The 25,130-nt window shown below is 35.4% G+C and overlaps 1 protein-coding gene and 1 long non-coding RNA gene across 3 annotated transcripts in view; one reads left to right on the forward strand and one right to left on the reverse strand.

The window, feature by feature from the left end:
• Positions 1-25,130, forward strand: part of LOC125172777 (uncharacterized) — a 632,687-nt gene that overhangs the window by 280,013 nt on the left and 327,544 nt on the right. The gene's annotated exons all lie outside the window — the stretch shown is intronic.
• FSIP2 (fibrous sheath interacting protein 2) overlaps positions 1-25,130 on the reverse strand; it is a 98,526-nt gene that overhangs the window by 46,793 nt on the left and 26,603 nt on the right. For both annotated transcript variants that reach the window (XM_047871280.1, XM_047871279.1), the window contains 4 exons: positions 22,899-22,962; positions 16,810-16,867; positions 12,656-12,692; positions 1,448-10,397 (listed from right to left, as the gene is read on the reverse strand). In XM_047871280.1, coding sequence (XP_047727236.1) covers positions 1,448-10,397; positions 12,656-12,692; positions 16,810-16,867; positions 22,899-22,962 — 9,109 coding nt within the window. The remainder of the gene's footprint in view (positions 1-1,447; positions 10,398-12,655; positions 12,693-16,809; positions 16,868-22,898; positions 22,963-25,130) is intronic.

Genomic DNA, 25,130 nt, shown 5'->3' on the forward strand with positions numbered 1-25,130 from the left:
AGTGGCAGCCAGAAAAACACACTATTATTTCCTCAAAATATCCTCCAAATGTAATCATCTATTATATATCTGCATGTAAAGTCAGGCAACACTCTGTGGAGATGGAAGCTTTAAGCCTGGCCTTGACTGCTAGACAGGATTTGGTCATATTGAGATGAAGGGAATGAGGAAAAAGAGTATTCTAAGGAGAAGAAGGAGCAGGAGTAAAATCACTGGAAGGCCTTGGACATGTCTGGAAATAGAGAATAGATTTGATAGAAAGGGACAAATACCAATGGGATGAATTCATGAATCTTCTCTTTTTTTCCCCCCTTTATTAGTCTCTAAATTTAGTTAGGCTATGTTTGGAGAAAGTCTGTTTATGAGCTTGAAATTGCAGACACACAACTATCCATCTTGAAAGAATGCCAGTTTTGGGGCACCTGGGTGGCTTTGTCAGTTAAGTGACCGACTTTGGCTCAGGTCATGATCTTATGGTTCATGGGTTTGAGCCCCACGTTGGGCTCAGTGCTGACAGCTCAGAACCTGGAGCCTGCTTTGGATTCTGTGTCTCCCTTTTTCTCTGCCCCTCCCCTGTTTGCACTCTCTCTCTGTCCCTCAAAAATAAGTAAAAAATGTTTTAAAAAAATTAAAAAAAAAGAATTTCAGTTTTAAGGATGAGAAATGATCTCCCTATGCAGGTGGGTAGGACTGGTAGTATGTGTTCTCCTATTAAAATGATTGGCAAGTGATGTATATGAACTGATATTACAGCAACTAATATTTGCAATTATTGATCCAGTTCAGGGACATTTTAGTATTATTATATTAAATTTTATGAAATTTCCAATAATCAATAGGTTTTGAGATGCAAAAATGGCTATTACATATGATTTAACCTCTTAGAAAAGAAGTGAAAATAACTTTGTGAACATATGTTTAGACTTTAAGGATTGTAAGAATAGTGGAATACAAACAAAACAAGATTGGTAATACCTCTGTCCTTATAAATAATGACTAATAATGGCAAAGAATTCAACTGTACACCTTGGAAAGAGAAATTGCTAACCTTCAATCAATTAACTGTGTATTTGGTATGGGTATAAAGAAGTCATGCAAAAAAAAAAAAAAAAAAAACTTTAAAAACGCTTTGGAACTTGTATCTCATAATCAACCCAAATCCCCTCCTTTAAAATAATCCCATTTTTTTCTCATCTGCATATATGGAAAACAGCAATAGACTTACTTGTTCAGATTCAAGCCAGGTGTATGTTAAACTTTTTTTCTTTCTTTCTTTTTTTTTTTTTTTTTTTTGTATCCTGATATATTAAGAAGTAATTAAATACTCCACCTCCAAGGCTGTTTTTAGAAAAGCAATAAATGCAGCTTCTTGGATAGAAGAGCTTTTATACATATCTATTTTTTTCTGAATTATACCAACTTTTAAAGTAGGTTGTTTCTTGCTTACCTCTAGTTTCAAAGTTCTTGAAATATGTGACCACAGATGTGGTGATATGTCTTGCTACCAAATGAATTTCATTTGGACCCAGCTCGTGATCAGCAAAAGTGATGACTTTAACTTCCTTCAGGGTCTTTATCTTTGGGTATCTCTTACTTTCCCATTTTTGCAATAAAGAAAAATCTCCTCTACTGGCTTTAGGTTTTTTATTTTCTTCTTCAGGTATACGGCTGTTTTTTTTATCACACATTCTAAGCAGACTTTTTTCCTCATTCTTTTGTCCGGATATTATAGACACAGAGTTTTGCTTTGATATGAAAAATGGTTTCATTGTTTCCATGTTTTCATTAATGCGTGGTTGACTTGGAAAACCATAGCTTGATAGCACAGTACTGACAATATTTTCTGCAGCTAAACATATTTTGAGTGGAGATACAGTTGTGTGAATTTGGTTTGGCTCAACTGGTTTTAGAGTTTCATAATGAAATACTCTCGGATTTTCACCTTTTCCTATTTCTATGAATGACATGACTTGTTTTAATGCTGCTTCTGTGGATTCATTTGCTTTATTAAACAGTTTTTGTAAGACACTTCCTTCAGGGAGAGAGCTGATTCCTTTCATGGTTTGGTCAAAAAAGCCAAAGTTCGATTCCCTCGGGCTGTAGTCTTGTACTGGGTTTCTAGAGCATGATGTTATATTTTCTGAATTGAGCATTTCCATTGGCTCTGAGCTTTTAATTGTACCTTCTACAGAGGGTCTGGCATATGAGGGTAAGTTCGATGAAGGGTTATGCCTTTTTTTTGTATTTTCCTCTGGATAACACACAAAACTAGGTACACTGATTTGTGAAGGATTATTTCCCAAAGTAACTTCCTTTAACTTTGACATGGACATTTTCATATCGGTTGCCAATTCAACTTGATTAACAATATAGGTATTTTCTTTTCCTTGGAACAAACTTTCCTTTGGAAGGTTATTGATATGAGTGCACTGGTCCATTAGTGTGCCAATGATCTCACTTGCTATAACAGTCTCTTTCAATGTACTAACTAAAGATGGTTCCACTTGGCTTATTTCTTTATCTAGCTTGTTCTTAATTATACCAAGCATGTCACTGACAATATTAACAGCATATGTAAATAATTCTGAATGGAATGAGTGAACCTGTAGAAGGGTATTCTGTATGTTTTCCTTGGAAATAATAGTATTTGAATTGGGTTCATCAGAAAACTTTTTCAATGGTTGTAATTTTGGCAGCATGTTTTTGCTTAATAGCCTCTGTTGGATAGGGAAAAAGTTTTCTATAGGCATTTTCACTATTTCCGAAAACTCATATTTAGAGATATACTTAAACTGCAAATCTACAAATGACTCTAAAATGTTTAAAACCCTTTCTATAATTTCTCTAACAATTTGGTTGCTAGATCCCAGAGAAATTTGGTTTATTGTCTTCGTGTTAGATATTGGTACACTGCCGAGGATGTCCTTGATTGGCAAATCATATTTACTTTTAGTACTAATATGTTCTTTTCTACTTGCTAGAGTTTCTTGCCTACCTGGAGAGGGCACCTGGGACAAAAAACAGAGCTGTAATTTTTCAAACAGCATTTCAATAATTTCCCTTCCAAACATATTAATTTGTGCTTTGGTGTCTTCAACTCTAGTAGAGGTTCCTTTAAAATGATTATAGAACCTGCTTTCATAATCCTTAAGATGTGGCAAATTTAAAAGTGAAAGAGAATGTTCTAATTCTTTTGTTTTTATTGGGATTTCAGTCAGCACATTTTCAGCTATTGTCATTAGTGTATACTTTTCATTTTCCATATCATTTGATTCTGCTTGCCATTTGTCAAACAGTTTTTTAAATACACCTTCTTTAGGAAAAATCTGTTCTAGCTGTGAAGAAACATTTTCCAAGTAAAAACATGCTTGTTGTTTGGCAATATACTCTGCATCTGAATTCCCCTGTGTAAGTCTGAGATCATCCACATGTGAGCATTTGATTGGAGAAGCCACATTGCGGTTACTTGTAGCATATAATCCTTGCAAAACTGTGTTAACTATTTTATTTGCTGCCGTGATTTGATCGAATGGTAAAGCTTTAACATTTATCATTGCTCTAGTTTGCTTCATCTTTTCAAATTCTTTCACAATTGTTTCCAGGATATTACTTACTATATCTTTGGCATACATTTTTAGTTCTGAAGTGGGCAGTTTCATTTCCAGTAAGTTTTGGGCATCACCTGTTGATTGGGTGTGTGGCAGCCCAGTGGTAGCCTTGGACTGATTGCCTTTTGGAGTCTTCTCTCTAGGACCTAACTTGGTCTTGATCTTGACCTTAGAACCACTAGGTCCTAGGTGTGATTTTGTTTTAAATTTAGGCAAAGGAGTAACTTTTGATTTTGCTTTTAAACTTGTTTTAAAATCTGGTTTAGGGCTGCCCTTAGAGCCCACTTTAGAACTGTGTAGCTTTAGAGGTTGCAACTCATCAGAACAACTTTCAGGGGACAAGGTCTCTTCTAGATGAGCTGAGGCAAAATTTATGATCTTATTAAGAACTATTTGGACTAAATCTTTCCCCACTTGCAATGGTGAATATTGAAAAAAATTATTTTCTAATAGAGAGACATTTTGACTGCCTGCATAAGGATAAACCTGCGGTATCACACATCTGGTGGGATTACATCCTTTTCCTACTTGTTTAGTTTCTTTGATGCATGCTGCTTTCTTAGACAAGGTATCATTGTTGTCAGATGCTTCTTTTTTGTTACTTTCATTTAATGATGTAACTATAGAGTACATTTTCCCCAAAACACTTTCGACTATGTTATTTGTTACGCTGTTAATCTGTGATTGAAAGTTTTTTTGTGTTATGTCTGACGTTTTAATTTTAGAATTAGATACAAAGTGGGGGATTTCATTAAATGGCTGCAAATGGCCTATGATTTCCATTATTCTTTGATGAACTGTAGTTAACACTTCTTCCACTGCACTGAGCAGTGCAGCCTTTTCTTTTTGTTTTGATTTTCCATTTCTCATAAATATTTCTTCCAAAAAAATATTCTGGCTTTCTTTTTCCAATGCCATTTGGTTTTGTTCTAAAGGATATTTTGAAAACTGAGATAGTTTATTTTTCTCTTGCTCTCTTTGTCCTAGCAATATTTCATTTGATACAGTTAGTTGTGAAAATAATTGAGGATTGTCTTTTGAGTAAACACTAATTTCCTTTGCAGATCTTTTATCATATAAACTCTCTAAGATACTGTTCACAATTCCACTCACAATGATGTTTTCTTGGAATAAAATGTTGTTTGGATATGGATACATCTTTTGGATTTCTAAGTCTAAGTCATTTTTAATAAGTTTCAAAGTGGCACTGGCAATGATATCAGCATATTCCTTAAGAGTAGCTTGTGATAGATGAACTGGGGACTCAAGGTTTTCTCTGTACCTTGCAAAAGTGGAATCTGTGAGTTCTTGGCTGAGGATAGTTTTAGTGGATATTTTCAGGACATTTGATTCCACTTGGCTTGATTCATGAAAGATGCTATCATCTTGTTTACAATTTTCCAGTTCCAGGCTATCAAATGACTCTTCTTTAGGCTGGAAAGCAAGAATAATTAGTGAATCTATTCTTTCTGTGGCAAAAGCTTCTAACCTATTGAAAATAATTTTAGTAATGAAGTTGGCATTTTCCTCACATGGGTCAGGAGCAGATTTATTGTCTTCTTTCTCTATTGTTATCTGACAATCATCAGCATAAGCTGATTCCAGATTTCTTGAGGATGGCCAATGCTCTGTTTGTCTTTCACTTTTTGACCCCATAAGAGGAGGCTGTTGACACTCTACTTTTGAAGATATGTCACAAACAGTCAGGGGCAATTTTGCAGAAGTAAGATTCTTTGCATTTATGCTAAGCATGACAATAGAACTGAGATTATGAAGAACAATATCCACTATATCATTAGATATCAAAATGACATCTGATTTAGGCACTGAAAGTTTTGGGATAATCTTATTTGCATCCTCAGTGAATATCTCAGAGTTTGCTCCAGAATGTTTTCTAGCTATGCTACATTTCCGAGTGGATGTGGCACAAGGTAGATTATTCTGATACAGTGTTTTTTCACAAATATCACATAAGATACCTTCAATGGTATCTTGTATTTGAAACTGAAGTACTTTTCTATATTCAGTCTTATTAAACAGCTTTTCAATAATACCTTCTTGTTGATCGGAATTAGTCTCTTCCTCAGAATTGTTTTCGTCACATTTTCCTTTACATGACACAATATCTAACACCGTGTTAACAATTTGACTTGCAATATTTTCAGAAACCACAATGTTATGTGTTAAGAAAGGACTTCTTCCCCTTTCTTTATCTAACCCATGTTTGATTCCTTGTAAAATTTTTTTAGCCACTTCTGTTGCATATGTATTTAATTTATTTAAGGAGAGTTGGCACACTGAGTTGGTCTTTTCTGAGGTAATACGATCCACTGAGCAAGGGGAAAATTGGTCTTCAGAATACAAATCTTTGACTGATAATGCTTTGCTTAATGCATTTTTATCCAAAGCCACTGGCACTGTGAAGTTGATTTTGGGACAAAAGAGAGATTTTACTTTGGAAGTAGCAAAAGTTTCTAAATTTGTTAATATTGCCTGTACAATATCTTCAACTACATTTACTTTAGCCTGTTTGTCAACACTGAATCTGGACTTAGGAGTACAAGGGTTCTTGTCTAGCACAGTAACAGAAGACTTCCCTCCATTGGTGTGTTCATGTAAAGAAACATTTGCTCTAAAGGTGATGGTTTTATACCTATTTTCACCTGTGTTTCTCTCTGGCATGGCAGCTGCATAAAGCTTATGAAATACAGTTCTAACAACATCATCTGCCACTATGATTACATCTGCTTCAGACACTAAAGGACCCATCATTTTATCTATTTTATCTATAAATTGAACAGATGTTTGAGGAATTGGCTCATCAGTGTTGTGAGGGATGCCACTTAAATGAGAGTGGGATAGAGAAAGCACGTTTAACTGATTGACCAACGCACTGTGGAAAATTTCATTCAAAATGTTTCTTATAATGGGAACGACTGGAGATTTCTGTGGTTCTTTGAGTTTCACTTCAATTTTGCTTAAGGCTCTCTCTAGAACCCACTGTTTAAGAGAATCTGATTTAGTTTCTTCTCTTAATAATGTTCTCTCCACAGTGAATTCTTTCTCTGTATGTGAGGCATCTTCAGGAAATGAATCTGATTCAGCACCTCCAGGAAGAAAATTTCCATAGGTTGGCCTGTATTGATAAGTTTTAGTGACTCCCTCTTCAGATTCAGTTTCACTAAACATATCTGAGGACACTGCATCTAAAATTAAATTGACTATATTCTTAAGCACTTGTTTCTCAGGTGGTAGGGTATTTACACTTGTCTTTAAATCTAATGAGTTCATATTTAATTCTGTTTGAATAGCTTTCAAAATAGTACTTGATATCTTTTTTGCATTCATGTATAAAGCAGACTGCAATAGTTCTTCATGTGTGTCTGTGAAAATACTGGGACTTTCACATTCCAAGTCGATCTTATTGCTTTTTTCATTTCCATCATTAACACAACCCAGAGTTTCTAAATTTCCATTAGCAAACCTTTCCAGTTTAGCAAAAACCATATTAAGAATATCTGAAGCTACATTTTTCAGTTCATTTGGATGCATTTCTTTTGTTTTTCCTGTTTTGGAAGTCACCGAAGCCATGGTTTTTGTTGTGCTTTTTGTCACCTCTTTATTACCCTCCTGAATCATCCTGGAAACTATGCTGGAGATCATGTCAGTGCATTTGGCCATTTCCTTAATAATTGAAGCAAATGATAGGCTGTCGATATCAAGAGATTGAGACTCTGAGACAGCTTTAAATCCAGAACTTACAAAACTGGTATCCGTATCAAAACTGCATAATTTTGCAAGGATGTATTCCAAAATTGTTTTGGAAATGATCTGAATATTAGACTTCAATGCAGGAGCCATTTGAGGATTTTCATTCTCTTCTCTGCCTTGTTTACTACCACAAGGTGGCTGATGGTGAGGATGGGCTCCTATGAGCTTACATAACATTTCATATAGTATTTCTCCAATACTGTCTAACACTCGCAATCTGGCATTGCCTTTGAGATCTTTTGCATTTACAACACTATGGAGAGCACAGGGAGTAGCCAAACATTTGTGAAAAGATTTTTTATCCTGCCCACTTGGCAAAATGTCTTGTTCATCAACATCGTCAGATCCATAGGAAGTTGCAGGCTTTGGCTGGTCTGAAGGGAGTGAAATATTGCTTTGATCTGAATGTCCACTAGATAACATTTCACAAATACAAGTTAATAACGGAGATTCCATAAGGTCATCATTGAGATTTGAGACAAGAGATTCTAATTTATCAGTGTCAGCAAAAAATCCTTTACCTGTAAGCAATTTGGCAGGGTCTATTTCCCTATGATTTAGGGTTCTGTTACTGAGTTCTAGTTCATTCTGGATAGCACGCAAAACAATGTTTACCACTTTAGTTGTGTAAGTACTAAGTTGAGATTGTAATGAAGATTGCCTCACAACTGAAGGTTTGAAGACCATCTGCAATTTCTGACAAATGAATAACTTCAGCTTTTTAACAATTGTATTAATGATCTTATCGGCAATGTCATCTATGGGTTGAGGTTCACTTTTTTCAGATTTTAACAGAGAAGGCCTCACAGTATCTACACTGAATGAAGATAAATATTTCACTTTCTTTTCACTGTCAAGCCATATTTTTAATGGCTTTTTATTTGGTGCTTCTTTGACCATGTGAGGAGTATCAGAACTATCTAGAGAAGTTTGAACTGATGATGAAATGGAACCTTCAGTGGTATTTGGAATGCAGCTTAAGGCCTTATGGAGTATATTTAACACAGCGTCTGTTATTTCTTGAGCCACTGCACCAATTTCTGACATGGAGAACATCTTGTCCATCCATTCTTGATGTGACAGTCCTTGAGATTTTTTTGAAACAAGAACAGAAGAAGCTGCTTTGCCACTTTTACTGTCTAAGTGATCAGAAGATAGGTCCTTGAGCATTTCTGTTAAAATACCTTTAACTATGTTTTCCGAAGCCTTTTGTATGTGATGCTTTTCATCTTGGCTGAAAATCAAACTGTCTCTATTCAGACAGGGTTTTTCCTTTACAATTTCTTTATTATTAAAAGATGGTAGCCCAGTCTTTAATCCCTCATTGCAAAATGCAACTTTGTTTCTTCGAGAAGTAGCTCCTTTAAGTGGCTTGCTATTCCTTTTGTATTCAAAGCAAGTGTTTCCTTTTTTAAACCAATTCTCAGGAATTTCTTCCCGAGATTTTGGCTTTTCATCTTTAAAAGATGAATCAAGCACATTTTTCACAATTCTGTCTATTTCTTCATTATCATCTTCAGAATAAAGGACCATGCCAGGAACATTAACAGGTGGAAATGGTCTTCTAGACATAGGACCATTTGATAATCTAGTGCCAGTAAGTCTGTACTTTCCTTCAGCGTCAGAAGGACTTCTTAGTCTAGAGTGTCTACATTGTTTAACATCTCCTTTTCCTGGCTCCTGATGCAGTTGAGTGAAAATATCATCAAGAAGCTGAAGGAATATTACTGTTTCTTCAGATGCAATAAGTCTCTCGTCATTGAGTTCAGATTGTATGTATCCTAGTATAGTGCTGATTGCTTCCTCTATATAGCCAACCAAAGAGGACTGGGAAAAAATATTTGACATTAAACTTTTTATGTCATCTTTAACAATTAAATTAGCAGCATCAGGTTCAGGACTACATTTCTTTTTGTCGGCTCTTTTGAGGGACATGTATGTTGGGTCTGTCACAGGTTGCTGATCAGAAAGTTCAACTGCATCTTCAAGATGAGGCAGTTCATTTCGCTTACAAGATGCAAGAGTCATCAGCTTTTCTAAAATGGCATGTACCATATCCTCTGCAATGTCACACATGGGTTCCACATTAGAAGGCAGTGAAGCTTTTAAAGGTTTTCCATTTGATGGACTGAGGTATTCTCTACTGGGTATTAAGCCCGGCTTAATGTCAACTGACAGATCTTCTTGTGAAAATATCTCAACACATTTTTTCTCAACTGCAGACTGTAGCTTCTCGAGCATATTCTCCACTATCTCTGAGGCTGTTGAGCAGATATCAACATTGTAAAGCAAGTCTCCCTTTTCAGGTTCACTTTGGTCCACAAAAACTTCAGCAGTAACAGAAGAAATAGAGGGAATGGCCTGTGTTAAATCAGACATTATTTCTTGAAAAATGCTTTCCAAAATCAATTCAGTTTCCCCTTTTAAGTGGCATTTAAAGTTAACAAAAACATTCTTCAAATTCTTCATTCCATCCATGGCTTTTGCTTTTTGATCAGGAACAAGTAGACTCTCTAAGCCGTCTGTTTCAGTAGTAGCATCCTTAGATTTTTTTGTGCCTGTTTCAAATGATGTTAAAAGGTGGCTATCCGATTTACAAGTTCTGAGCTTAGGATTTGCATATACCATACTGGTTTTATCATATTTGAGTTCTGATGTTATAGCTGGCCCTTTCACGTGGCATGTTTCTCCCACAGATGTTCTTTTGATGTGAGCAGAAGGTGGTTTTAAAGGTGTGGTTGGTTGCCTTATTGAGACGTCAACCTCAAAGGCACAGGGCTCTTGCTGAAATGTTTTAGTAGTAGCAGATGCGTAGCTTCTGTATGTAAGCTCTCCACTGCATGTGCTACAGAAACTTGAACTCTCTGAAGAGAGGATGGAGTCAGAAGACCCTGGGTATGCTTTATTCCGGAACCTTTCTTCGTATTTCGTGATGGCTGGGTATAATATACTGGTCACTGTAGCTACAACCCAGGTCATTACATTCTGAATTATACTATTCAGTTCTGCAGAAGTTACCTGGAAATGAGGCAAGAAGAATGAAGAGAAAATAATTTAATAACTTATTCCATTCTGGGACAGAGGGTAACATTTAATTTTTTATATAGAACAGTGCATAGCTGGATACTATCATAAAGAGAACATAATGAATTTATTTAGAATCTCAGATTAATTTCAAATCGACTTATTCTGTACTGTAGTAAAGTATTTTTTGTAGGTTTTCATTTGATTCACATTCCCTCAGAAGTTTTTTATTGTTTTTTCCCAGCATTCATTGCTGAGGTAAATGACTTTTTGATGAAATAGAAAAAAAATCTCACCAAACTGCTGTCTAGCTACATAACAATGCTTCTGCAAGCGTTGGCAAGAAGAAACAGTGTCTACAACCCAGAAATATTATTTACTAATATACCAGATTATTTACAACAAAGTATTTCTCAAAACAGATGTGGTCAAAACATTTGGGTGCTTTCAGAGGCATCTGTCTGTCTAGCTAAGATGTAAGGATGAAAATAAGTCATCTCTCCTTCCCATTCTCTGCTGCAGAGGTGAATCTGTGATTTATATATATATGGAAATGACTGCAGCTAACGTTAAGAATTATTTGATAGCAACAAAGGGAAATGCTTATGGAGACTGAATCACTTCGCATTGAATGAGAGTATCAATGCAAACTATTTTAGGTAGGAAGGCTGAGAAAAGATGATGCAATGAAAGAACAAATTAGATAGAAAAAAAAAGGGCTCCACTAGACTGGGGTCTGAAAGAGTCAGGAGAGGAAAAGGGTAGAGAAATTGAATTCCTCATTTTGAGCCAGAAATATAAACCCAAGGACCAGATTTGGATAACCATTTTCTTAGTAGTTAATGGTGGTGTCACAGATTACACTGGACCAAAAGCAGAAATAGAATGCATGTGTAGAATTCTATCAACCACGACTTATTTCCTGAAAATAAATTTGAGCTTGCAAAAATTCTTTTGCCTATAATAAATGAGTAATCTGCTTTTAAATTGTTATTACTCTTAAGACATAAAGGCTATAAACATAAGTAATTGACCTCAAAGTCTGGAAGGCTAGTATGATTCCTGTAAAGAGGCTGCTGATACCCAACATATTACCTTAAGTTAGCATGGAAGTATTCATATTTCAGGGCAACATTCAAAGAAAATTTAACATCTATACAACATACTCTCTCCTGATATATTGGGAGAGTATTTAGAGGCACCCTAGGGAGAGCAATTCTATCTTATTCTAATTCATGAGTATTCCAATATATTTTTTCACTTATTGTACAATGGCTAGTGATTTGAAAACATATTTTGGATGAAGGAATATATTGTATAATACTTGTTTTATATAATGACATCCTAAATCAAACATTTTTAAAATAAAATATAAATTTTAACAGAAAAAGTAATTGTTATAATCCACTGCAATACATAATAAACTAAGACATTCTATATACACTACTTTTGTATTCAAACTTTATTACCAGGAATAACTTTTTAAAAATCTACATTATTATTCTTAGGCTAGGTGTGAGAAAGAGTTTCTAAATTTTATATATGAAAGAGAGATATTCCAAAAGTTTTCTAAGTAGTGAAGTATAGGAATTAAAACCTAGTTTTCATTTGCTTTCCATTTTAATGTTAAACTAAGAAATATTCCCTTGAATCAAAGCTTTTATATTTGCTACACACTCTATGACTTGAGCAAGTGTCCATGGGAAAAGGTATGTCAGAGTATGTGTTGTTCTCCAACCCCTTTCTATTTCCTGAGTGGTCTGACTAGTTCCAGACTAGGGCTTTGTAAATTGGACCATATTATCTGCCTATTCCAAGTCTCAACTCATAGGTGACAAGGTACCTTTTTATGTGACATTCTATGGTGACCAGGCCACTTCTTACTAAAATGTCTAGAGCTAGACCCAGGCATCCCAGCTTACCAGCCAAGTCTGCAAAGCCATGTCACCTAATGGTTTCCCATGATAAAATAGGTTTGTGGTATTTGTTGCTGTCATGATGGCTACGTCCTTTAATGTCATTCCACACACTTCTATACCCATGAAACTTCTCTCTGAAGGGCCAACATTATCTTTTGATAAGAACTTTAGATCACTGAAAAATTTAAGAATTAACTGAAAGTAAACTTTAAAGAAAGGCAGAGGAAGACATTAATATCAATAGGTGATTCCTCATTATTTTATTCACAGTTTTTTTTCTATTATGACACATTAGAAAGTATGATTAATATGCTGTTCATCAATGATACATACTTTTTCTTGCCAGCAATTTTGTAAGAAGCTCTGTTCTCTGTAAAGTCAAGAAAGGTTGAGCATTTAGTTATTGTCTAGGGTCAAGAATTGATATAACTTTTTCCAAAATTTCTAATCATTAATCACCTGCTTCTTATCTTTATATCTGAGAGTTTTTCTATAGAAATTCAAAAGGAAGAATAAGCTTTATTTTTTGTCACCTCCTCCCCCTCTCTCCAATTTATCCTGCTCCTTTGATACTGGCCCACATACTTTATTGCTTGAAGGTATAGAATTGTAGCTGATGCATAAAAAATACATCTATCTAAAAATTCTACTTCTGACCCTCCTTTGCCATGCCTGCTTTGTGGCTCTCTGGAGGAAGACACAGAATTGGAGAGAGAAGGGGACTTGTCCTTTCTGTTCACTAAAAGGCACCATAAGGTGGCAAGGTATTTGAGAAGACCTTTCTGACAACTCTATGCTCTCATCAAACAGCAGGAAGGGAATATGTGAATGATTATTCAATAACTACGTGTTAAAATAATTAGTTTCTAGCCATGGAATACCAACTTAGATGTAGACCTTTTCTATATATGAAAATATTCTATCATGTTTTCTAGTTAGAATTATTTATCATCACACACTAATGAAATAGAAAACACAGTTTCTGAATTATAACAAGTAAAATAACAATAATTAAAATTAGAGGAAAAACAAGTCATTAATAAAACAAGCTCTAAGACCATATGATACTTTCATAAATTTCAACATGGGCTCCTTGCTTATATTCAGGTATATGATATTCTCATATATTTCAACATAGGCCCTCTTCCTACTTTCTTAAAAGAAAATTGACATCCCCTTTCCAGTTTTGAAGGCCTGTACTATCCATTATAAAATTCAATTTTTCCTGAAGTCTGAAATTCAATGAGAGACAGCAAGAATGGGAATTACATCCTAAATCTTGGCAGAAAAAACAAAAACCAAATTCAAACCAACCCTCCCATCCTCACCCCCCCAAAAAAAAACACCAAAAAAAAACCACCCCAAAGAACACCTTCATTGGTTTCAGCTCAGAAATTGGGCTTGGTAAAAACCATACTTAGACTAAAACCTTTTTTGCAGTATGGAACGTGGAGAATGAAAGCTGATGTCAGTGACATGTCTTTTGGCCTTCTTTATTTCTTCAGGATCTGATTTCTCAGGTCAACCTAAGCATAGTTTTCTTCTTTTAGATATTTTGCAAGTTAGCTCTCCCAGATTCATTTTTCTGTTCCCTTCACATTATACTGTAGAGACCAAATAGAACTCAAGGAGTCCAACCTATTAACTAATAACTGTCTCCAACAGGCTTTCTGTCCCAAAGGCATGTATATGGATCCAAACAAACAGCAAAGACCTAAGAATAAAATTAACCAAATAACATGAAGTTTTATGAAGAACACTTCAAACAATTTTAATAACCAGATAAAGGATGACATTGGTGAAAAAGGCAGAGTAAGAAGCTTTAAAATCTACTCCTCTATAAAAGTAATGAAAAACTGGCAAAAAATTACAATTTCATAGTAATTAATTGTCTTTTTTTTTCAGTTTTCTGAACTCTGAAAATTAACCAAAGGCTTTCAGCATGCCAGAAAATGTTTATTCAAGAAAAATGGTTGATCTAGATAAAAACAGTGAGCTCTGTGCTATTTTAACTTGCCCTATTTCTATCCCCTTTCTCCAGCTCCAAGATATCCTTGAAAAGCAACACCTGCCAAACACAGGGGCATGGTTTTCTTCATTGTGGTATCTGCCTAACATTTAGCATTATGTTTTGAACATAGAAGCTTCTCAATAAATGTCTGATAAATAAATTCCCATTTAAAGTCTTTTGGATCTAGGCCTACTGTCCACTACAAAATTAGTGCATGCCACTAATGGACTTTGAGAACTGGTTCCTGGTTTCTTGCCTTCAATTTTTCTTATATAATTCTGTCAGAGTTATCTATCATGCATACTAATGTGACCATTACTTCCCCCTCCAAACCATCAGAGTGCCACCCATTAAATAAACTACAAATTCCTGACCACAGTCCGCACAACTGCAGACTTATTGCTTTCTTCACTCTGTTACCCCTTACATCTTCCATTCCAATAATGCAAAACTTACTCATTATCAAAGTGCAGTACACAATTATTGCAACTCTGTTTACCGCCCCCCACCCCCCGCTATCGTGGGGTAAACATTTTTGCTTTGTCTTCGTTCTCTTGGTCCTGAATTTCCATGTCTATTTTATAAAAATTTTCTGTGCCTTTTGTATTGACATTAGAAAAAACTAGAACTAAACAATAGAAGAAAGGGAGGGGAGAGGAGGTGGACAGTAGATCAGATATAATGGTTCCATAGTAAAGTCTTACAAAATCTGGAGTTAAATCAGAACAAGAGGAATGTATGGAACACCTGGGTGACTCAGTCAATTAGGCATCTGACTTTGGCTCAGGTCATGATCTCATGGTTCATGGTTTCAAGCACTGCATCAGGCTCTGTGCTCACAGCTCAGAGCCTGAAGCCTGCTTCGGATTCTGTGTCTCCCTCTCTTTCTGCTCCACCCCACCTCTCAAACATAAATAAACATTTAAAAAAATTAAAAAAAAAAAAAGAACAAGAGGAATGTGATATGTGTATGATGGATGGGCATAGTCAGACCAGAAAGTATCTTTAGTTGTGTTTTATTTGTATTCTGACCTGAGGTTAGGCTGGGTAATGCAGCCGTAAGTATTCCTGTCAATTTGGGAGGAACTGGTAAAGAAGCTCCAGGCCATGCACTGAGTTAGTCATCTTCGCCAAGCTAAGATTTTTAATGAAAGAGTAGCTGAAATATTTACTATGAAAGATTCAAATGATTCTGTAGTTCTGTAATCTTGGGTGGGGAAAATAAGAAGGCAAAAATTAAGATTTATGAAACTCCTGCAAACTTTTTAATGAGGAGGTATTTATATTTTCAATAAATAAAAATTTATTTATTCAATAAAATAAAAATGGTCATTATATAAACATGATCATCATTCCTCCACTCCATACTATTGCTTTAAACTGAACTAGTCAGTTTTCTTCCTCCTGCATCTATTACAGTGCTACATATCCTATGAAGTCTCAGTAAGTCAGTCAGACTGACATCGGTCCTAAAATCAAGATCCTTCCTCCAAGGAAGCTTGATCTGAATATTTTGACACCCTCTATTGCCATACATCACTTAACTTTACCCAACCATTTTCATAGTGATTTGGTTTCTTTTTTTTTTTTTTCAACGTTTATTTATTTTTGGGACAGAGAGAGACAGAGCATGAACGGGGGAGGGGCAGAGAGAGAGGGAGACACAGAATAGGAAACAGGCTCCAGGCTCCGAGCCATCAGCCCAGAGCACGACGCGGGGCTCGAACTCACAGACCGTGAGATCGTGACCTGGCTGAAGTCGGACGCTCAACCGACTGCGCCACCCAGGCGCCCCAGTGATTTGGTTTCTAAAGTATATGCTAGACATTTTTTGGCATACTACTTTTTTAAAAAGGTGATGATACGGGCCTAAAATAATAGTTTTTCTTCTAAAGTTGAGAAGATCATACATAACCACTAACAGAATAGGTGACCACCAGAGTTTGAGGAACAGAAATCCCCCAGGCCCCCAAAATTTCTTCTCCAGAGACTTGCAATTTCCAATGTTAGTGGTTATTATTTGGGATTATACTGCAAATACCCTTTAGGAGAAGAATAACTGATGAAGCTAATACTTGGGAATAAACTAATTTACCATCCTTAGGAAGCCAACAATCTCAAAAAGCCAAGAAATGGTAAATGCTTCAAAGGGAATAAAAGCAAAGAAACAGGTTTAGATCCTGGAAATCTCCTGTAGTAGGGGAGTTAATGTAGGATATACTTGAAAGGTGCACGAAGGCTCTGAATATAGTGGAAGTGTAGAACCACACTGGGGATAAGGAAACAGAAAAGGAAGAGGAAGAACATTGGCTTTGTCTGCTTTACAGTTTACGCTTAGTGCTGAGAGTTTGCAAAAGACAGAAGTTTTCAGTAGAACTACTAGAAGGTTACATGTAATCATTTGCTTTTGAATAGCACTCATGTGATTATTAAAGTATTAATTTATAATTATACACTAATTTTCTTAGATACTTACGTATTTGTGAAAATACGACAAGGGAAAGTACCCTTGGATCTGGCATGAACCTGAGGTCCTAATTATTAGAAAAAGAAAATTGTAATTAGTTTGTATTCTTCCCCAGAAACTTGTAAAGTGGAAATTAATATCCTCTCGGACTGTTTTGTTTAAAAGGCTTCAGACACTCTCCACAATGAAGTCCAAAATCCTTAGTAAGACATAAAATATACCATACAATCTGATGTTCTTACTTACCTCTGTAGTGTCTACTCTGGTTAGCCTCTATATATTCATGTATGTTCTATAGTCCAGAGACACAGAATAACATAGTTTACTGAGTAACATGTTTTCCATGCCTCTGGGCCTTTGTTTTTGCCATTTCCTTTGTCTCAAGCACCCTACGCCTTCTTTTAACTTCTCGTCTTTTAGGCTTCATTCAGTTTGTGTTAATTCCACTAGAAACCCTTGCCTAAGTAAATAAATAAATATCTTTCTTCAGTGCTCCTAAAGCATTCTACACATGTTTCTATTATAAAACTCATTATGTTATGTCATAATTAAATGTTTACTCTTCTGTCTTCCTGACTATGACATAAATTTACCACTATATCCTCAGCACTTAACACACAGTATACAGTAACATTTATTTGTTGAATGCATTATTTGATTAATATGCTCCTCACCATTTATTCATTGGTTTATCTGCCATTAATCTCCTCCTGCTTGAATATTAGCTAACTTGCTTTGTACATAATCCAGCATGATTCTATTACTGGGTTTTAGTAAATACTTCATATGTAAGTGATATAGGAAGTCTGTGCAGTACATCTCTAGAGGAATGCTGGATTGGTATATGCAAAAAAACCAAATGAATAAAAGATGTAGACAAAAAGGATGCCCTGATTTCAGAAACTATTATCAGTAATTAGAACCAGTTCAAAGTCAAGCTTAAATGGTAACTCTTGTTTCTTCTAATAAATGAGTAATTAATAGGTACTAATCATGTGCATGAAAAAGTCTTATTTAAATCTCATGAACCTTTTTGGGGTTTGTTTTTGTGGGTATGTTTTTGTGTATGCTAGGTTTGGAGAAGTAACTGGAATTAAGAGTGAGTAACTGGGAAATTAAGTGTGAAGACAGTACGATTTTAAAAACAAAATAGAAAACAAACAAACAAAAAAACCTTTTCTGTGGTTTCCATTAATATGTGGGAGTTAGACATTTAAAAAAATTGCCTAAAATTCTATATAAAACATTGAAACCAACCTCTTAAAAACAATCAAACAAAAAATTTGGGGTAGCACAAATCTAGAAGGGTAAGCAAGTGTTAAAGCTGATGCCTTCCTTATGAGACTCGGCAATACCTGCAAACAAGGTGGAGAATCAAAACTAAGAGCCTCTAAAAATGTACTGGATCCCAAAGAGCTATACCCTTGGTAGAAGAGATGTCTTTAAACGTAAACTCATGCCACAGAGGTAGCAGCACAAATAAATTATGTCTTGGCTTCAGCCTTGGATAAAGGAAGAGGAAAAAAAATCTCTCTTTTTAAAAAAAATTTTTAATGTTTATTTTATTTTTGAGAGAGGGAGAGAGAGAGAGAGAGAGCAAGAGAGAGAGAGAGAGAGAGAGAGAGAGAGCGAGCAAGCAGGGGAGGGGCAGAGAGAGGGAGACACAGAATCTGAAGCTGACTCCAGGCTCCCAGCTGTCAGCACATAGCATGACGCGGGGCTCGACCCCATAAACTGTGAGATTATGACCTGAGCCGAAGTCAGTCACTTAACCTACTGAGCCACTCGGGTGCCCCAAAAATATCTCTTAAGAGATAATCTGTGATGATTAATTCTTACATAACTTTGAGGTTCAAATATACTGTATATTCCATAAAATTTAAAATAAACCTGTATTGATATCTCTCCCAGATGCCTACCAGAAGCATACGGTAAAATTTTAACTGCTTTATTGAACCATAACTGGTGATCAAAGAAGTATACATATTTAATGTGTCTAATTTGATTCTATAGAGCAATATATACTATCCAAATATGGAATTCCCAATGATACATTTCTGCCAGATATGAGCTCACAGATAGGGACACCTGGGTGGCTCAGTCGGTTAAGCGTCTGACTCGATTTCGGCTCAGGTTGTGATTTCACAGTTTCATGAGTTTGAGCCCCATGTCCGGCTCTGTGTGGACAATGCTGAGCCTGCTTGAGATTCCTTCTTTCCCTCTGCCCCTTCCCTGCATGCACTCTCTCTGTCTTCCTCAAAAATAAATAATAAAATTTAAAAGTGAACTCATGGAGCACCTGCGTGGGTCAATTGGTTAACAGCTGATTCTTGATTTCAGCTCAGGTCATGATCTCACAGTTCCTGAGTTTCAGCCCTGCCTGGGATTCTCTCTCTTTCTCTCTGCCCCTCCTCTGCTCATGCTTGCTATCTCTCAAAATAAATAAACATTTAAAACATAATAATAAATTTAAAAAATGAGCTCACATATATAATAATGCCCTGTACACACACACACACACACACACACACACACACACACTACACACACAGACAAATATGAAGAAACACCATGAGTGCAGAAAAAAATAGCATTAGGCATAGACATCAATGTTTTAAAATATTTGAATTACTAGATATAGAATATTTAAAAAGTGAATTTTATCTGTTAAAATATATAAAGATGGAATTGGAAAATACAGGAATGGGACAAGAACCTATCAAAAAAGTCAAGTCAAATTTGAAAAATATCTACTCATATATATATATATATATATATATATATGTAATGTATATATATATATATATATATATATATATATATACATATGTAATGTTTAACCAGAAAAATTTCAAAGTGCATGGAATTGATAAAATAGTAAATTAGATAAACTGAAGAAAGAATTGGTGATTTGGAGGACAAATTGGAAGAAATTAACCAGAATGCAGCACCAGAGAGATGGAAAATATGATAGTTGTTAAAGGATGTAGAAGAAAATGAAGATATCTAACATATATATACCTGGAGTTTTAGAAGAAAATAATAAAGTGGAGAGAAGCAATATAGGAGAGAAAAATAGCTGAAACTTGTCCAGACCTGTTCACTATGGTGATACTAATGAAAAACAAAGGCAAGACCTTAAAAGCAGACTGAGGTGTGTATGGAGGGGAGGGGAAGAATCATTTACACAAGAATTATTAAGTACAGAAAAAGTAGAACATTTAAGTAAAACAGTATCTTCAAAGTGCTAAGAGAAAAATAACTGTTCTTAATAACTTGTATATCCAGCCATAATTATATCCCAGAACATGGGTAAAATAAGGAGAGTTTTATCAAATAAAATCTGAGGATTTAATCCCAAAATACATTCACTAATGACATTTCTGAAGAATGGATTTACTTTAGGAAGAATGAAGGTGATTCTGTAAAGGACAAAATGCAAAAAGGAATGGTGAACAACAACAAAAAAATATTGGTAAACATGGAAAAATATAAACAAAACCTGGATGTATAAAAACAGAATTTTAATTTAGATGGTAATAAAAATCAAAACTAAATAACTGGTTAAATGTGAGATAGTGATTTAGAAGTAAATTATTCTAACTTTGACTTTTACTTTAAGTATACTTGTTAAAATTCAAAGGTAATTGTCAAAAGGAATATACACAGCATACAATTCCTAAAACTGTAGAGGGAAAACTGGATTAAAAAATAAGTTTAATAAATTAAAAGAGAATATCAGAGCAAATTTAATACTCTGAAAGAAAGCAAGAAAGGAGAAATTAAAAGAAAATATCAAAAAGCAGAACAAAGCAAAACACCAATATGGCAGTAAAAATCTTCCAAAGTTGTAATTAACAAAATGTAAGTGGCTTACATTCAGTTAAAAGTCAAATTCTAAGACTCAATAAAAATGAAACAAGATGCAGGGATAGAGTGTTTACAAAAGCCACATCTATCCATAAAATATACTAAGACTGAAAGCTAATGTTGCTATATTAGTATCAGACCTACTAAATTTGAGACAAAAAGCATCACTTCTGGTAAAAACCATACACAATAAAAAAAAAATCAATTCTACACCTGAAACTAATATTACACTGTATGTTAACTAACTGGAATTTAAATAAAAGCTTAAAAAAAAAACCCTCAATTCATCAGGATAGTCCTTGATGTGCCTAATAACTAACCTAGATCAAGGGTTGGACACTTAACCTACTGAACCACACAGATGTCCAATTCCAATGATTTTTAGAACAGAGTAAATAAAAGTAAGTATATAGATTTTTTGAACTACACAATTAAACATCTTGATTGAATGGAAATATTTAGAACATGGTACTACCAAATTGATATTTATTGTTTTCAACCATATACAACTCTTAAAAACTAATCACGTGTGCTAAGCCAGTAAAGAAATCCTGCAGATATTTGAAAAAGCTGGTACAGGGGAGCCTGGGTGGCTTGGTCGGTTAAGCAGCTGACTTCAGCTCAGGTCACGATCTCACGGTCCATGAGTTCGAGCCCCGCGTCGGGCTCTGTGCTGACAGCTCAGAGCCTGGAGCCTGCTTCAGCTTCTGTGTCTCCCTCTCTCTCTGCCCCTCCCCTGTTCATGCTCTGTCTCTCTCTCTCTCTCAAAAAAAAATAAATAAACAAAAAAAAAAAAAATGAAAGAAAAAGCTGGTACAATAAGGCCATGATCTCAGTCTGCAAAGCAATTAAATTGGAAATAAATAACAAAAGGGAACCTAGAAATCCAATATACTTAAAATTTTAAGACGAATTCACAAATACAAAATAAGACAATTAGAATATAGATATGAATTAGAAAAAAAATGAAAATATTGCATATAAAGTTTTGCAGTACATTTCAAAATCTTACATATCACAAATGAAGTGCCACACACTGTTCTAAGCACTTTTACAAATATTAACTTATTGAATTGCCATAGGAATTGTATGAATGATGTACAATTCCTGTTCTTGTAACAATACTACAGCCAGTCCTAAGGGTTAACTTGCTTCAAGTTAACACACTCCTTGCTTCCTGACCCTCGATCTGTAGCAGAACTAATTTACTTTCTTTGAGATTTGCAGACCACTGGCCATGGGGGAAATGAAGGACCTGAACGTTCCCAGGCCACAGAGGCCAGAAGTCTGTTTGAAGCCACTTTAGCTTTTTGATTGTCCCAGCAATCTTTTAGCAAAATATTTTTCTTTTGCAAGGTCACACAAATAACTTTATTGTCCTCCCTTTGCACATCAGTAGAACTTCCCCTCCTATGCAGAAAGAACAGAGTAATCTTGCACAACCCCTGGATACCAAGGAACTGGCCCTTCTTGCACAGCCCTCATCCTGGGCACTAAGGAACTAGAGCTTGAACAACCTCCAAGCTCTGAGATAATGGGTGCCATCGAGTGTGCAAGGTAATCCAGAAATGTCACAGACCACTGCATTTACCTTAACTGATTAAACCCCTTTAAAAATCTTTTGACTAAGCAAAAACCTTGGACAAGAGTACATCTCTCTCCAGGTTGCCAGCCTCCTGAATAAAGCTCAAATTCCTTTCCAGTCAAAACTCCTCTCTTGATTATTGATCTTTCCAGCGGTGGTCAGCGAACTTGTGTTAGGTAACTTGTGTTAGGTAACATTCTCATGTTATAGTTGGAAAAAACAAAGAACAGAGAAGTTAAGTAACTTGCCCAAACATAAATTTTAAGTGTTGGAGTGTGGATTCAACTTAAATATTTGGGTCAGATTATATGTTCCTACCCATTATGCTACACTGCCTTTCAATAATCTAATCCATATGGATAGGACATATGGTAACTTTCTGCCAAGAAGTTTGAAAATTTAGATGGATAAAAGAGACAGAAAATATGAATAGTTTAAGATTTAATTGAATCTGTAGTTTAAAAATCGTTTTTCTTACTAAGAGAGCCAGGGCGAGGTTAAATATTTTTCCAGTAATTTGTACCAAACATTCCAGGAATATGTAGCACCATACCAGGCATGAAGCAGGACTTCAATAAATGTTAGTTAAAAGAATGAATTAATAGATCTCATAACTTACTCAGTAGCTGTTACTGATGTTTACCTGATTCACAGAAGTAGCTTGATCTCTTGTTTGATCGTTCATTCCATTCAGCATTTATCTCCTTCTATATAATCCAAACAACAAAACAAACATCCTCAAAAGATTTCCCCCTCCATGATTTGAACATCAACTATTATTTATATATTTAAAATACAGAAATTTAATATTCTGAGAATTTCCCTTAAATGTCAGTTTTTAAGAACTGCACACATTTTGTGATATTTACATAATTTAAAAGTTCATAGTTCATAGTCATGGGAGATACACAAGACTGCCCACACATTTGGTGATTTTCTAAGGCTCATGGGATTCAGAATATAGTTGTACTCACGTCTAAGATTTATTATAGTAAAAGAATACACTATAGGATAAAGAAAGGGGAAAAGGCGCAGGCCGAGTCTTGAAAACTCCATGCGCAGTTTCTCTTATGCTCGCTCCCTTCTCTGTGCATGCTCTTTTCTCCAGCAATTAAAAAAAAATTCAGTAACATGTACAATGTTTTTACCACGGGAAATCCATTAGAAACTCAGCACTCAAAGGTTTTTATTGAAGGCTGGTCATGAGGACACGCTGTGCCTTAGTGCATATCAAAATTCCAGCCTCTTAAAAGGAAATCAGATGTTCAGCAAAAATCACACTATTTGCAGTACAGTGCACCATCCATTCAGCTACGGAAAGTTCCATATTACTTCAGGACTTGGGAAAAGTCAACTTCCCAATGCTAGCCAAAGGGGTAACCTTGCAAACAGGCCCTTCTAAAGACACAAGTCTCAAGCCTGCTTTAACTCTTTTCTGACAGTGATATTCACTAGCATCCTAAAATGAACTATCTTTGGGATACACTGATTGGTAAATATGTTAATCAACTCAGTGGGATAAAAGAATAGGTGTGCTTTTTAAAAAAATGTTTTAAGTTTTTTTTTTTTTTTTTTTTTTTTTTTTTGAGAGAGAAGACAGAGTGCAAGTTGGGGAGGGGCAGAGAGAGGGAGACACAGAATCTGAAGCAGTCTCCAGGTCCAAGCTGTCAGCACAGAGCCAAACACGGGGCTTGAACTCACAAATACGGGATCATGACCTGATCTGAAGTCAGATGACTAACCAACTGAGCCACCCAGGCACCTCATTGTGCTTTTTTGACAAAGCTACAATAAAAATTTTAGAGGTGGAAAGCAGATAACAGGTTCTCTGATTACAGAGGGATGTGGTTCTCTAGACTTGCTCAAGAACTCAATCTGCTCAAGGAGGTAAATCAAGGGAAGCAGGCTTCTTTTTTTGCCCACCAGATCTGAGAGCTGAACATAGGCCACAAAAAATATATTTTATGACAGTGGTAGGCTACGTATAACATGTTGGAAACAGAGTGTAATACTTAGCATAATAAAACAGTCAGGCTTTTCCTCATAATAAATTAGGAATTTGTGGACATTTGGTACTCATTTGAGATCAATATGGATGGCAAATTTAATAATATGCACATTAACCAAAAAAGGTCAGTAATAAACTTTAGATTGTTTTTACAGGAGTTTTTGTTTGTTTGTTTTTAGTAAAAGGCATGGCCTTTGGAATCTGTTAGGCAATCTGAGAATTTTAAATGTCAAAGTTGTTAAGAAATTTCTTTTTTGACTCTTAGCATACTTAAAGTGGATATTGACATAGTAAAATGCTGAACTGTAAAATGTTTGTAACAAAACTGCACTATAGAAAAGCATTTTATGGTAAACATACATCTTAGAAGTTATGTGTAGTTTATGTAGTTTCTGTGCATTATAAGAAACAGAAAATGATGCCACTTCCTACCCTATTCAAGTACAAATTCATTTGGGAAAAACAGTTAATTTCCATTTTCAAACCAAGTTAACTCTTCAGTACAGGTGAACCAGTTAACACTGTGCTGGTAATGGAATGTGGTTTTGACTCCTAAAACAAGTTGGTAACTCACAGAGGAAAAAAAAATGTAATGTATATCAGAAGACACACCTTGAATTTATGATGGTAACTTTCCAAAAGCAGGTAACTGATGGCTAGTCAAAAACAAAGGGGAGAGAGAATATGACTACCTCTGAACAGTCCATCCGTATTAGTAGAAGCCCAACCAAAGAAAGCCAAATTAATACTTCCTCTGAAGGCTGCAGGTATGCACTGTGAACTACAATGTTGTAGCCTATATTTAGGAAGATTATCCTAGGGATGTTAAAATTTTGTTATGGTATGACTAATTTCAGGGAATGAAGC

This window comes from Prionailurus viverrinus, chromosome C1 (genome assembly GCF_022837055.1).
Source record: "Prionailurus viverrinus isolate Anna chromosome C1, UM_Priviv_1.0, whole genome shotgun sequence".
In the NCBI taxonomy this organism is placed as follows: Eukaryota; Metazoa; Chordata; class Mammalia; order Carnivora; family Felidae; genus Prionailurus; species Prionailurus viverrinus.